The sequence below is a fragment of the Coregonus clupeaformis genome, chromosome 1 (genome assembly GCF_020615455.1).
Source record: "Coregonus clupeaformis isolate EN_2021a chromosome 1, ASM2061545v1, whole genome shotgun sequence".
NCBI classification, from domain to species: Eukaryota; Metazoa; Chordata; class Actinopteri; order Salmoniformes; family Salmonidae; genus Coregonus; species Coregonus clupeaformis.
Window position 1 is genome coordinate 39743109 of NC_059192.1, and position 15399 is coordinate 39758507.

General features: G+C 41.6%; 1 protein-coding gene across 1 annotated transcript in view; it reads right to left on the reverse strand.

The window, feature by feature from the left end:
• The window catches only part of wdfy4 (WDFY family member 4), a 152012-nt gene that overhangs the window by 87289 nt on the left and 49324 nt on the right, over nucleotides 1-15399 (reverse strand). The window contains exons 25-30 of the mRNA XM_041878942.1: nucleotides 4993-5104; nucleotides 2049-2239; nucleotides 1624-1779; nucleotides 987-1060; nucleotides 695-856; nucleotides 431-519 (exon numbers count right to left, since the gene is read on the reverse strand). Of these exons, the coding sequence (XP_041734876.1) occupies nucleotides 431-519; nucleotides 695-856; nucleotides 987-1060; nucleotides 1624-1779; nucleotides 2049-2239; nucleotides 4993-5104 (784 nt within the window). The remainder of the gene's footprint in view (nucleotides 1-430; nucleotides 520-694; nucleotides 857-986; nucleotides 1061-1623; nucleotides 1780-2048; nucleotides 2240-4992; nucleotides 5105-15399) is intronic.

The following is a 15399-nucleotide window of genomic DNA, read 5'->3' on the forward strand; positions in this document are numbered from 1 at the left end:
CTACAGACGTTTTCGTGAGAAGACCGATTTTCAGGATGTCTCCTGGTCTGACAAACACCGCTATTGCTCTGCCACCTTCCACCGCAGATGCGGAAGGCTGACATTGGTGGATGCGGTGGATTGCAAAAAAAACAGATATCTCTAACTTAAACAGACAGATTTTGAGGGGGATTTTTTATTATTATGCTAATTCGATTTCAGCGGGGGCGTTAAGGATGTGTTTAGGGTTAGGCTAGGCTGAACTTAATCTCGGAAACCCAGAACTAAAATGTGGCGTCAGATGCTCGATTAAGTTCTGGGGGAGACGTGTTAGACGATACTAAAATGATGAACAAAGTTCCTTGTTCATCGTCGCATCCCACAGTCTGTTGACAAACACTATGATTAGGCTGGACTGGAATAGAGCTATTTGTAACTTGTGGGGCTGTACCTTTGGTTTCCTCATCAAGAGAGTCAGAGAGTCCAGAGCTTTCACTCACACTTGGGGGAGGCACGGTGTACACCAGGAAGAGGCCAAGTCTGGAACAAATAGAAAACACACACTTGGCTTAGTACACTAGTGACATACACCCAGCACAGTAAGAAGAGTGAGTGGCTGTCCCGTAAAAGACAACGCTAAAATGAAACACTGATGAGCAGTTTCTGTGTGTGTACTGCATATGCCTGTGACACAGATGGGTGTGTGTGTGTGTACCTGCGTATGTCGGTCGAGGTGAAGTGTCCTCTGAGCAGGCGAGTGATGATACAGGTGGTGACCTTGACTTTCCTGGGGGTCACCATGGGGTCAGCCAATAGGAAGAGCAGTATAGGCACCAGACCCAGGTTGTGCATGACCTTTGCATTACCATGGTCACCACTGGGGGAAAGGGTGGGGGAAGGTGCAGCAGTTCATTGTTCAATTTACTTGTGGTTGAAGTAAAGTAAGTGTGTAATTTCAACAAGGGTAGCACAACATTTATTTTTGATGGCTCATGAAGTTCCTGTACCTTGATGATTTCAGGATTTCAGCAAGGTGATCGAGAACTGACAGGTCCAGACTTTCCGGAGTGTTCTTCCACACCTTCAAGGGAAGGATCAAATGTTAGAACACCTTCCAAATATTGAGTTGCACCCCCTCCCCCTCAGAACAGCCTCAATTCGTCCGGGCATGGACTCTACAAGGTGTCAAAAGCGCTCCACAGGGATGCTGGGCCATATTGACTCCAATGCTTCCCACAGTTGTGTCAAAGTGGCTGGATGTCCTTGGTGGACCATTCTTGATACACACAGGAAACTGTTGAGCATAAAAAACCCAGCAGTGTTGCAGTTCTTGATACACTCAAATGGGTGCGCCTGGCACCTACCCTGTTCAAAGGCACTTATATATTAAGTCTTGCCCATTCACCCTCTGAATACCACACATACACAATCCAAGTCTCAATTGTCATATTCCCTTCATATACACTGACTGAAGTGGATTTAACAAGTGACATCAATAAGGGATCAAAGCTTTCACCTGGATTCACCTGGTCAGTCTAGTGTTTTGTACACTCAGTCTATATCTAACGGGAGGTGTCTAGGTATAGGCTCTAGGAGTTGATTTGTGAATGTAGGGTTGGTGTGGGGCTGGTGGGAGTATGGTACCTCCAGGTCACAGAGCAGGGCGTTGAAGGCGGGTCTGTTGTGTAGAGAAACGGCTCCAGATCCCAGGTGGTCCACTGAACCAGACAGAGACAGCACCAGCTGGAAGGTTCTACTGCTCAACACACCACTCTTAATCTTCAGCAGGAATGCTAGGAGCTAGAGACAGTGAGGAGGAGATGGGGATCAGAGTCATCATCCCAAGGCAACCACATTTTAATGTAATTATTGTCATCTACGTTTGGGGGCATCCAGAAGTTTGGGCTGTACAGATTTGTATGTCATGAAGCGGCATAATTCTATCCATTCCATTACTTAGAGACCTGACTGGGTTGTGTTCATTAGGGGATGCAGTGGAAAACAAGAGAAGTCCAGGTAATCACTCCGTATCAGTCCGTTTTATTCCAATTGGTGCCTAATGAACCTACCTTGTAGCCATTGATGCGTGTCATCTCCCGCTGCATGGCAGGGCTGGTCTCCAACACAGACAGCAGAACTTTCACTGCCGCGTACAGCGCTCCGTCATCTGTCGCCATAGCAACCAGACTTAGGATCACCGCCGGCCCACCAAGGTACAGAAAGCCGTCCCCTGCGCTGCTGGGAGCGAACGTCCGCACTCCTGACCGACACCACAACACACGTTCAAACTGTATACTGTAAACAGTTAATAGCACCATACAAATTGACCTCTGATGAAAGCACACTTACATTTCTTAACCCTTTACACTCATACCTGTATATGGGTTGGAAATGGCAGATTTGGGCACTAATAAACACCTAAAATTGAACTTAGTGGCTGAACAATAACATGCTATACATGATATCAGAGCTCTGGCTCTGCGCTTCACAGCACCAAATGTGTTCTGGCTGACAGCCGTTCTAAACTTGAACACCACATCGAGACATCTTAATTCACAGCATTTCCCTCACTCAGATGTTGACCCCATCCCTCCCGGTAATTGGGCAACTTTTGCAAATGTTTTGTTGTCTGAGTGTTTGATGTACAGTTACAAGATGACATATCATCATACCAGTGGAGGCTCTTCAGAGGAGGAAGGGGAGGATCATCCTCCTCAGTGAATTTCATAAAAATGTAAATTGTAAAACATAAAAAAAGTTATCCTTTTTAGATAAAACTATACTAAATATAATCACGTCACCAAATAATTGATTAAAACACACTATTTTGCAAAGAAGTTCTACAATAGCCTCAACAGCACTCTGTAGCACCATGGTGTAGCTGGAGGACAGCTAGCTTTCGTCCTCCTCTGGGTACATTGACTTCAATACAAAACCTAGGAGGCACATGGTTCTAACCCCCTTCCATAGACTTACACAGTAATTATGACAACTTCCGGAGGACGTCCTCCAGCCTATCAGAGCTCTTGCAGCATCAAGAGCTAGCACTGAAGTGTATACAATGTGGTGAGTAGTTGACGCAAAGAGAGTGAAAGACAATAGTTGAACAGTTCTGAACAAATTAATTTCTTCCAAAATGAAGCAGAAGCAAGCGAGAAATAGAGAGAGAAAGAATTTGTCATTTTTTTTCACTTTCAGTTTCACTTACTTAGCTAGAAAATGCAGCTAGCTAGTTTAGCCTACTGAAACACCCTGCTCAAACAGAGTGATGCTATGTAAGCTAGCTGGCTATGACTTTCCAACTCAACAATGGAACTCTACCAAGTCAAGGTAAGCTTTTGGTATTACTAATTTATTGCCACTGGGGCCCGCCAGTGTAACTGCTTACTGACTGTACACTGTAATGTTACTGCATGATTGTAGCGGATTTACTAAAGCGTTAGTTCTATTAGCTATGCTGACTATGACGTTACTTTAGCTAATATGATGACAACAATGTAGGCTGTGTGTAGCGGTTTGGCTTGGAAAGGTTTTTTTCACCTGGTCACATACAGCTGATGTGTTGTGCATTGAAGTCTACAAGCTAAGGGAAGAGGTGAGAGGAGGAAAGTGCATAGATGTGAGAAGGAATAAAAAAAAAGTGGCTGCTATGAAAGTGAACTGTGTTTACGCGTGATCAGATCAGGGGTGTATTCATTCCGCTGATTCTGTTGAAAAACCTTTCTTATTTGGAAGCAAATGGAACAAAACGGGGATAAACATACCTGAATTTGTCCAATAGAAACTCTCGTTTGCAACTGTTGGACTAATGGTTACACCCAAATTTGTCTCTCGACCTGTGTGCACCAACGTTGTAAACTTTTATTCATAGGTTGTAGCAGCCTCATGATGGGTATAGGGAAAATGTGAGTATCATGTAGTAGCCTAAACCTATTGCTGTTACATTGAACTGGGTGAATGGAATATGAATGAGAGTCATCCAATATGCTGTAATAGAAATAAGGCCAGGGTCATGAAAAAAAAAAATTGTCGTCCCTCATCTTAAACGGCACTGACCGCCACTGCATCATACCCTGGGCTGTTCTGAACAGAATGACCTTATATGTTTATTTATTGTGAAGAAAATTCACACGTCCCTGAATGCACTCATGACTCCTTTCTATGCGCACCAAAATTACGATCTGTTTCTGTGAATTGCCTTGTGAAAGCCTAACACTGTAAGATCGTATTTTATAACTTAGCTAGTCATGTTGGCATTAGCACAGGCTTTCAAATCATGCCCACCTGACCCATATTGCGATTTATAATAGACACTTTTTGGATTGCGTAAACAACAACAGTAATTGTGTGATGGCGGGGATGCAGAGTTGTGTTCCTAACAAAACAACTACAAGTGTGCTTGCTCTAGTTCCTCAACGGCACAGCTAGGAGAGCTCAAGAAAGTACCTTATAGTTAAAGACTCTTCTTTGAGTCATAAAAATTGCTTAGGAACTGTGCACACTTTGGAGAGGTGTGTGGTCACTTGGAGACACCAGTTAGTCCTCTCACTCAAACCCTTGTCATTTTGTTGTCTTATGTTGCACCTACCCCACATTTTCCAGGAAATGTTACTGAATATATCCAGTGTATCTTCAGATTTCGTGATCAACAAATGCGGCGAAAAGTACAGTAAATGTAAAATGCACATAAAATCAACAGTGCCATGTTTGGATTCAGTCTTGTGTCAGGTGAACTGTTGTGTACTCACCTTATCTCCAAACTGTTCCCTTTCAATTGCTACCATGGTTATGCATTTCATATTTCTTCTGTAAGAAACATTTCAATTTAGCCCTATCCATATAGGCCAATTCCCACGAGTGTAAAGAGTTAAACAGTTCACTGTGTATTTTGTTAGTCTTAGAAAATAATATGATCCGAATACTAAAGTTTCCCTTTACACAAATACAACTTCACACGTCTTCCACAACAGTTAAGTCCACCACATTAATTTGAATGAATGGTTTGGTGTTTACCAAAGTGTCCAACCAGTGCAGCTCCTATGGTGCGTGCGGTGCCAGTCAGGTGGTGGCTGATGTTTTGAGACAGGAACACCGGGGTGGAGTTATCCCTGGACGTGATTCCCATCTGAAATAGAACACACCGAAGACAACATACAATTTGTTACACTCTCAGTACTGACAGGACAACCCTGGGCCCTATATTTTTCTGATCAGGTATTGTCAGGACATCCCTGGGCACTACATAATTTGTGTCCTACTTATCAGCCCAAACAACCACAAACAGGTACCCCAAACAGTTACCCCAAACATCCACAAACATGTACCCCAAACGACCCCAAACACCGCAAACAAACACAAACCATAGAAATAGAATGAATAGAAATGGCGTCCCCATTGAAGTCGATGATGATGGCATAATGGGTGGACTGGTGGCCATTGCGAGTATACCCATAGGAGCAAAGCAGGAAGTAAAAGCAGGAAGTGTACCCATCAATATGTGATGTGATTTGTTGATTCAAATCAGTTAACATAATTTGAATGAACATTCTACATGACCATGGAAATGATTGCATCACAATACCAGGCAGCCATTGTGAGTGAACCCATGAGTTTGCCAGTCAAATTGCCAGCGTTAGAGGTTCCAAGCCCATTCTATAAATTCAATTGATATGCCAACCCCAAACAAGTACCCCAAATAACCCCAAATCAGAAATATGGGGTCCTACTAATCACCCCAAACAACCACAAACAACCATAAACATGTACCCCAAACAACCACAAACAGGTAACCCAAACAACCACAAATAGGTAACGCAAACAACCTCAAACAACCACAAACAGGTACCCCAAACAACCACAAACAGGTACCCCAAAAAACAGGGAAGAATCCTGCTGCAGATTATGCACGCTGAGGCCACCTGGTCTTCGAACCTCAAAGCGCATGCGTCTCAGATGGTATTCTTGCGTCTCAGTTGGTATGGGTGCCTGTAGTGCTCTAATGCCCTGGACCAGAGCTATAATCTGTCACTAGCTCTATATATATACACCACCAGTCAAAAGTTTGGACACACTTACTCATTCAATGGTATTTTCTTTATTTTTACATTGTAGAATAGTAGTGAAGACATCAAAACTATGAAATAACACATATGGAAACATATAGTAACCCAAAAAGTGTTAAACAAATTCAAATAGCCACACTTTGCCTTGATGACAGCTTTGCACACTCTTCCCTCCCCATCTTTATAACAACTTTGTTAATATAACTTGACCATGATAATTGACCATCCAATGTTATACCAACGAGTTTAGCTTCTTCAACTTGCTCAATGGTCACACCCTTCATACACAACTCCAGTTGAGGTTTAGGTCTTCGAGAACATTTTGAACCAAATACAATGCTTTTAGTTTTAGATGTATATAAGACCAGTTTATTATTAATACTGACTGTAACTCCTTAATTAGAATTTCAGTGAGCTCACTGGCTTTGGGTGCTGACATGTAGAGTGTGGAATCATCCGCATACATAATCATTCTAGCTTTGTGTAAGACCAGTGTCCCAAGGCAACTTCCCTGAGGGACACGCACTGTACATATCTGATGTTAAAGTAGCTTCCATTGAAGAACACTCTCTGGGTTCTATTGGATAAATAACTCTCCAACCATGGGATGGCAGGTGATGTAAAACCATAGCAAGTGAGTTTCTTCAATAACAATTTAAAATTATTTTCTAACAACAGTTTGATTTGAGGTGTGTTCCGCCTCCTCATTAATTGACATAGAAGTAGCCCATTTCACTGTTGCAGACAATTTATGTTTGAGGCTTTACTGAGCCGGACAAACTTCTCTCTTCGATGAGAGCCCAAGCACTTCCCCACTATTTCCCCAGATCAAGTATGCAGACATTTGCGCATCTCCAGTCAGAACAAAATCTGCACAGACTTTTTCCCCCTGGCACATTTTCTGGCTGGCGCCCGCATTGCCTTCATTGTTGTTTTCCTTACTAATAATAACTTTGGACATGTGTGCGTTCCTATCAAAGTAAGTACCTTATTACATTATCATTATAGTCTCTGTATATCATGTTGTCATTTCTACTGTAGCACACCACACCGTATGTATGTATGGAGCATAATGTGTTTACTGTTCTATTTACATATTTTGAAGTACTGGTGACAAATCATGCATTCCGGTTCTTCATAGATTGTAATGGATACATATGATGTGTGTAAAATACTTTTTGTAAGGTTGTACTGATTATGATGAGCTAATCATAAACTAAATGCCAGCTATGTGTGGCGCCATGTTTGTTGACATCATACAATGCATTCTGGTTTTCACGTAAACGTCTGTCAGACCAAAGATGTTATAACAAAACGAGGTGAAGGGATGGTTCACTCGACTGACTTAGATTGTAATTATCGTTACTCAGGATTGCCAGCTCAGACTCTTATAAACTCCTCCTGTGTTTGCCCCCCATTTATTGATAAATCCTCCATCATAGTAATATTTCCTGCATCATATCTCCCCACAATACCTTCCCCTATTTCTACCCCCAATGGACTTATAAATAAATAAATAAATAATATGCCATTTAGCAGACGCTTTTATCCAAAGCGACTTACAGTCATGCGTGCATACATTTTTGTGTATGGGTGGTTCCGGGGATTGAACCCACTACCTTGGCGTTACAAGCGCCGTGCTCTACCAGCTGAGCTACAGAGGACTTCAAATCTCCCACAAATGAAATGAACCCCCCTAAAATGATTTCACCCATATCTGGCAACCCTGTTTAGCTTTCGCGCTACGGTTAGCAGTGGAGGCTCCTCAGAGAAGGAAGGGGTGGACCATCCTCTTCAATGAATTTTCATAAAAATAGAAAATGGTGAAACACTAAAAAAGTTATCCTTTTTAGATTAAATAAACTAAATATATTCATATGTCACCAAATAATTGATTAAAACACACTGTTTTGCAATGAAGGTCTATAGTCGCTCTGGATAAGAGCGTCTGCTAAATGACGTAAATGTAAATGTAAATGTAGTGTCACGACTTCCTCCGAAGCTGCCTCCTCTCCTTGATCGGGCAGGCTTCGGCGTTCGTCATCACCGGCCTTCTAGCCACTGCCGCTCCTCATCTCATCATTCCATTTTTTTTGTCTTGTTTATTACACACACCTGGTTCATATCCCCTCATCAGTACCTGTATAAGTGTTCCCTCTGCCCCCTTGTCTTTGTGTGTGATTGTTTATTGTGGAGGTTAGTTTAGCTCGGTGGAGCTCCATGTATTTTGTATCGCTGGGATATGTCACCCGTGTGCCTTGTAGTTTCCCAGTACGCCTGATTATGCACTGGAGTGTTTGACGCATTGCTGCGTACCGCTGTGCCTTCGGAATAAACCCTTTTATTCTGTGATTTACCCTCCTGCGCACAACTCCTTTCAAATCAATATGCCACATATAGTAACTTCAACAGCACTCTCTGGGGTAGCACCAAGGTGTAGCCAGAAGACAGCTAGCTTCTGTCCTCCTCTGGGTACATTGACTTCAATCCAAAACCTAAAAGGCTTGTAGGCCTCACCCCCTTCTATAGACCTACATGGTAATTATGACCACTTCTGGAGGACGACCTCCACCCAATCAAAGCTTTTGCGGGGGGGGTCTATGTGTTTAGAAACTTGGTGAATTGGTGACCTCTGCCTGTGATCAGTTTCATGAAGAAGGATGAAAAGGTGAGAGTGTTCAATACCAACTGGTATCAAAAGTATAGCTGGTTAACAGGGAGCCTTTCATCAAGCCACCTGTATTGCTGGCCTTGCTTTTTGGAAAACCTTGGGCGAAAGGGGGGTACAGTGACCTGAAGAACATCGGTCGTTCAGCAAAATGGCAAAACAAAAGCAGGGAGCACATACATGCCCACATCAGATTCAAGCTTCTGGGGAAAAGCCGCATCGATCATGACGAAGGTCTGTGTATTCAAACTGTGTAACACAACGAGAAAGTAAGAAGAAACAGGGATGTTCTCAAGCGGCTTATCAACAGCACTGTGTTTTGGGGCATGCAAGAATTGGCTTTTAGAGGACATGACGAGAGGGAAAGTTCCACCAACAAGGGCAACTACAAGGAGCTTGCAGCGGTAATTGCACGTTACGATGCTTTACTTGCTGAGCATATGGAACTTTCGACTGTCTTTTCTGGGATGTCAAAATCAATTATGAATGATTTGATAACTTCCATCGCATCATCCATTAAAAGTTAGATTAAAGAGAGAGGTTGGCACAGCACATGTTTTTCGCGTGCTCAAGTAGGCTTTCCACTTTCCTCCGTTATTTATTTAGCAAAGATGATAAACACATAATCACTCCGGACAGACCCAAGCAGCTGAACATGAGAGATCTGACATGCTGTATGGGATGAAAACGAGACGATTTTTCATTCTGATCAACTGTAGGCTACTAATGAGAGCAGCTGCATTCAGCCTATGTGCCCTGTCCATTTGGTAAAGTAATTGATAACGTTATGCATTTATAGTCCATTTGTGTGTCAGGAGAAAATGTGAATGTGATCAAATTTGGTTTATTTTCAAAATTGGGCTGACTAGGCTGCCTATACGTTTCTTTCCAATCCAAAATTATTAATTGGAATTAATCAATCAACATAATAGTGAAGACAGATGTGAGTTACTGTTTTACAAAGTCTAAAGTTGCATTGGCATGCATGACGCAAACATGCATAAAGCAAGCTCAGCCCTGTGAGTTCTATTGTCTATCAGTTGTTGTCTCGGTGTCTGGGTAGAGGAAATCCCCCTCCTAATCTAGTCTAAATATAAACCATATGAACAAGTATAAGGTTGCTGCAGTTTGACAGGGTTTTCATCCCCCCCAGGGCCAGGAGTTTTTTTCAGGAGTTTTTTTAAACCATGTGACCTGATTAGGAAAACTGGTTGCCCTTATAAAACCTTTTTACAACTGATGAATCACTGTCATACCTTATAGGGTCCAGAATTTTCCTGGTTAGGTTAACAGATGAGGAAAAACTTCGGGCCCAAGGGGGTAAAAATTGCCCCACCACTCTGGGACCTATGGTGCCACCAGTCTGCTTGCAATTGTCAGTTATCGTCAGGTATGTGGATGATCACGGCTTTATTCAGGAACGTTTCTTGGGCTACTTTGATGTGTCAAGTGTGCGAGATGCGCAGTCTGTGTTTGACTTTGTGAATTTTGAGATGTCTGAGTTTAACTTCATGGAGAAACTTGCAGTTCAAACCTACGATGGCGCAGCTGTAATGGAATGTACAGTGAGGGAAAAAGGTATTTGATCCCCTGCTGATTTGCCCACTGACAAAGAAATGATCAGTCTATAATTTTAATGGTAGGTTTATTTGAACAGTGAGAGACAGAATAACAACAAAAATAATCCAGAAATACGTATGTCAAAAATGTTATAAATTCATTTGCATTTTAATGAGGGAAATAAGTGTTTGACCCCCTCTCAATCAGAAAGATTTCTGGCTCCCAGGTGTCTTTTATACAGGTAACAAGCTGAGATTAGGAGCACACTCTTAAAGGGAGTGCTCCTAATCTCAGTTTGTTAGCTGTGTAAAAGACACCTGTCCACAGAAGCAATCAATCAATCAGATTCCAAACTCTCCACCATGGCCAAGACAAAAGAGCTCTCCAAGGATGTCAGGGACAAGATTGTAGACCTACACAAGGCTGGAATGAGCTACACGACCATCGGCAAGCAGCTTGGTGAGAAGGTGACAACAGTTGGTGTGATTATTTGCAAATGGAAGAAACACAAAAGAACTGTCAATCTCCCTTGGCCTGGGGCTCCGGCCTGGGGCTCCTCGTGGAGTTGCAATGATCATGAGAACGGTGAGGAATCAGGCCAGAACTACACGGGAGGATCTTGTCAATGATCTCAAGGCAGCTGGGACCATAGTTACCAAGAAAACAATTGGTAACACACTACGCCGTGAAGGACTGAAATCCTGCAGCTCCCGCAAGAAAGCACATATACATGCCCGTCTGAAGTTTGCCAATGAACATCTGAATGATTCAGAGGAGAACTGGGTGAAAGTGTTGTGGTCAGATGAGACCAAAATCGAGCTCTTTGGCATCAACTCAACTCGCCGTGTTTGGAGGAGGAGGAATGCTGCCTATGACCCCAAGAACACCATCCCCACCGTCAAACATGGAGGTGGAAACATTATGCTTTGGGGGTGTTTTTCTGCTAAGGGGACAGGACAACTTCACCACATCAAAGGGACGATGGACAGGGCCATGTACCGTCAAATCTTGGGTGAGAACCTCCTTCCCTCAGCCAGGGCATTGAAAATGGGTTGTGGATGGGTATTCCAGCATGACAATGACCCAAAACACACGGCCAAGGCAACAAAGGAGTGGCTCAAGAAGAAGCACATTAAGGTCCTGGAGTGGCCTAGCCTGTCTCCAGACCTTAATCCCAAAGAAAATATGTGGAGGGAGCTGAAGGTTCGAGTTGCCAAACGTCAGCCTCGAAACCTTAATGACTTGGAGAAGATCTGCAAAGAGGAGTTGGACAAAATCCCTCCTGAGATGTGTGCAAACCTGGTGGCCAACTACAAGAAACGTCTGACCTCTGTGATTGCCAACAAGGGTTTTGCCACCAAGTACTAAGTCATGTTTTGCAGAGGGGTCAAATACTTATTTCCCTCATTAAAATGCAAATCAATTTATATAACATTTTTGACATGCGTTTTTCTGGATTTTTTTGTTGTTATTCAGTCTCTCACTGTTCAAATAAACCTACCATTAAAATTATAGACTGATCATTTATTTGTCAGTGGGCAAACATACAAAATCAGCAGGGGATCAAATACTTTTTTCCCTCACTATATCTGCAATTTGTATTTACAGCTAAGTCCCCTCCTGTTCCCTGGTTAAGAGGTGATGACCACTCCACTACCATTGTCAACTCTCTCCTGACATGAACTGAAGCCACGTCTCATGTGCTCGCTCATCCACTGGCACATTGAATGTTTCCTCTCCAAGCACTGTGAGTACCCCTATCAATTTTCTCTCATTACTGTACGTAGAGTCAATCACATACACAAAAACAATCACATTATTACACATCAATGATTTTACTCCTTGCTTGGACTAACTCATTCTTAGCTCTTTTGTCTAACTGTGTAGTGTGTTGTGTTATAGTTTTTTTCTTCCCAGTCAAATCCTGTCCTGCACTGAAGTCAAGCCTCTGAACACCTCAACTCATGCCTCATACCCTCATTCAATCACTGCTGTGATCCCTTCCCAACACTGTGTAACTAGCCCTCTCATTCCCATTCCCTATATTAAATGCTTTAGGTTAAAATAAATAGTCTTTGACGATTTTTGAAACACACTTTGTCGTCTCCGTGCGTTCCGCGCCTATACCGTGGGTCTCCCATCCTCCTCAATTTTTCAAGTCACCAGCCTCCACTGAAGGTTAGTGTAGGCAGTAGGCTTGTATTTGGGGTGATGATCTGTGAGGTGATAGCATTTTATTTGCTTTGTGATTTGTCAAAAACTGTAAATGACTTGTCAGGTCATGTGCTCCGGTTATTGTATACACTGTAACAAGCATATCGATTTGTAATAGGCTGAAAAGTGGCCATCATTGACTTTGTTTATTTGCATATTATAGTGATTGTCATTCTGGGATTAGGGAGTTCTCGCTTGTCAAACAAACATGGCTGCCATCATAAAAAATGTAGTTGATATTAGCTTAACTGACACGCATCTCTTTTCTAAACAATATTACATTTCTTCCTCACCAGAGACGTGGTACATTGTAAACAAGTCTAGCTGTTAGGTCGCTAACTTATTTGTTATTTTTTTGTCAGCGCAACCTGTTATTTAGACTGGTTTGTGGTTGTGGATGTGTTCCGTGTGATGGTTGGATGATAAAGTTAGCGTTTATCTTTTACAATAAAAAGTGAAATTGAGTAATAAAGTTGTAAATACCTTTATTTACCATCAGTACAAAACATTGTTTCAATGCTTTTCGGACAACAATGCTGTTTAGACGTGTATGTTGCATCATACGTTCTGTTGCTTCTGTTCCAGTCACATATTTGCGATGCTACGCTGCAGGGACCATTCAACAATGATCACAAATAAGTGATCATACGCGTCAAAAGAGTTACCCAATATTCTGTCATCAGACACAGTCAACTTAGTGTATGTAAACTTCAGACCCACTGGAATTGTGATACAGTGAATTCTAAATGAAATAATCTGTCTGTAAACAATTGTTGGAAAACTTACTTGTGTCATGCACAAAGTAGATGTCCTAACTGACTTGCCAAAACTATAGTTTGTTAACAAGAAATTTGTGGAGTGGTTGAAGAACGAGTTTTAATGACTCCAACCTAAGTGTATGTAAACTTCCGACTTCAACTGTATGTGTCAATATCGCAAAATGTACTTGCTAACAACCTGTTGTCATATTCGTGTGGCTGTTGTCATCAACCAGAAACCGGAAACAGGGTATGCTGTCATTTGACTTTTCAAAGTTTTTTAAAACTTCATTACTCAAAATGACAGTGCCGAAACGGACACGACTTTTCACTGTGAAAGGTGATATCTATGTTGGTTGGTGATACGGATTCGGACACGTCCTTGCACTTTGAAAAGCGACGATGTCGAGGTGAGTGAAATAAGTAAACAGCAGATTTATGTTTGGTGTTGTCGATGTTTGATGCTGTGAAACTTGGGGAATAGCTCTCAGATTGTCATGATAACTTGGTTGGTACAGGCGAGCACATCAGCGGTGGAGCTCGAATGATTGCTCTCTGTCTCATGGAAATAGTTAAAGTGTTTAGCTGTTTATAGTCAGATAACTAGTTGGTTGTTTTGTCTTGTTTCTACCAATGTAATGTATATGGAAATGGCCCAAGCTGCTTCCTAAGTAGTTAGTCTGTCAGGCAAGAAAAGTTGTGTTTAGCGGTAAATTTGGGCTTCACTCACAAAGCGTCAACATCAGCTGTCAGTTTCACTAGCTAGCCATACAGACAAGGAGCCACCGAAATGAAGGCTAGATTAATTAGTGTTTATCTGTTGGACTTAGGTTATGGTTTGCATGTTTGCTAGGTGCAGATATTCGTAAGATATACATTGCCTTGTTTTCCTATTATTTTACATCTTAGTTGTGGTGTTAGGGTAGTAGATGCCCGCACAGTGGAGCTCATATGGTGAGTTGGGTATTTGTTTATAGCCAGCTAACAAGTTGCTTGTTTTGTCCTGTTTCTACCCATGCAATTCATTTGGAAACTGTCCCAGCTTTGTAACTAATCAGCTAACATTGGTGAACTCTGTAGTTAGTCTGTCAAAGTAGGCTACTATTTCTACATTTTGTGTCAGGCCTGGTCTGTACTAAATCTAATTGAGAGAGGTTACCTACATTTTCAAATAGTCTCTGAATAATTGTTTACATTTTTACATTGTTACAGAAGTAAAAATCGTTGTAAATCAAACATGTTTAATTGTTTTGTTATTTATATGTAAATAATATTTATAAATATATTATCCTTGGTACATTTTGATAGGGGGTGTCTTTACACAATGGAAGACAAAATGAGTGTTTTCCTATTGACATGAATGTGGTGTCAACCTCTTAAGGATCGGACCCTTTTTTTCAATTTTCGCCTAAAATGACTGCCTGTAGCGCAGGACCTGAAGCAAGGATATGCATATTCTTGATACCATTTGAAAGGAAAAACTTTTGTGGAAATGTGAAATTAATGTAGGAGAATATAACACATTAGATCTGGTAAAAGATAATACAAACAAAAAAACATGATTTTGTTTATTTAATTTTTTTTCAGTTTAGGCGCAATTAAGATTTTGGCCACTAGATGGAAGCATTGTGTGTGCAAAGCTTCAGATTGATCCAGTGAAGCATTGCAATACTGGACTATTTTGTATAAAGTCTGCCCAAATGTGCCGAATTGGTCAATTGATACATTTTCAAGTACATAACTATAGAGAACATACAAAAATGATATGGTAATACAAAATGTAAGTTTACACACTCACAGGAATGTCATACGTGATTGATCATTAGCTTATACACTAACTTTCACACATCTAGATGGCCAGGCAGGGTGGGTGTGGAGCCAGAGACAGCAAGGGTTCAAACTGTAGAACCCAGTTCCTACATTTGAATATAAAAATTGATTTTGTCAAACAAAACTATGCTACATTTTATCTCTGGGACCCTCAGGATGACAAATCAGAGCAAGATTACTGAATGTAAGTACATTATTTACCTTCAGAGGTGAATGTATCAAACAAGTTGCCGTGATAAGTTTTTTGTTGTTGTGCACTCTCCTCAAACAATAGCATGGTATTTTTTGACTGTAATAGCTACTGTAAATTGGACAGTGCAGTTAGATT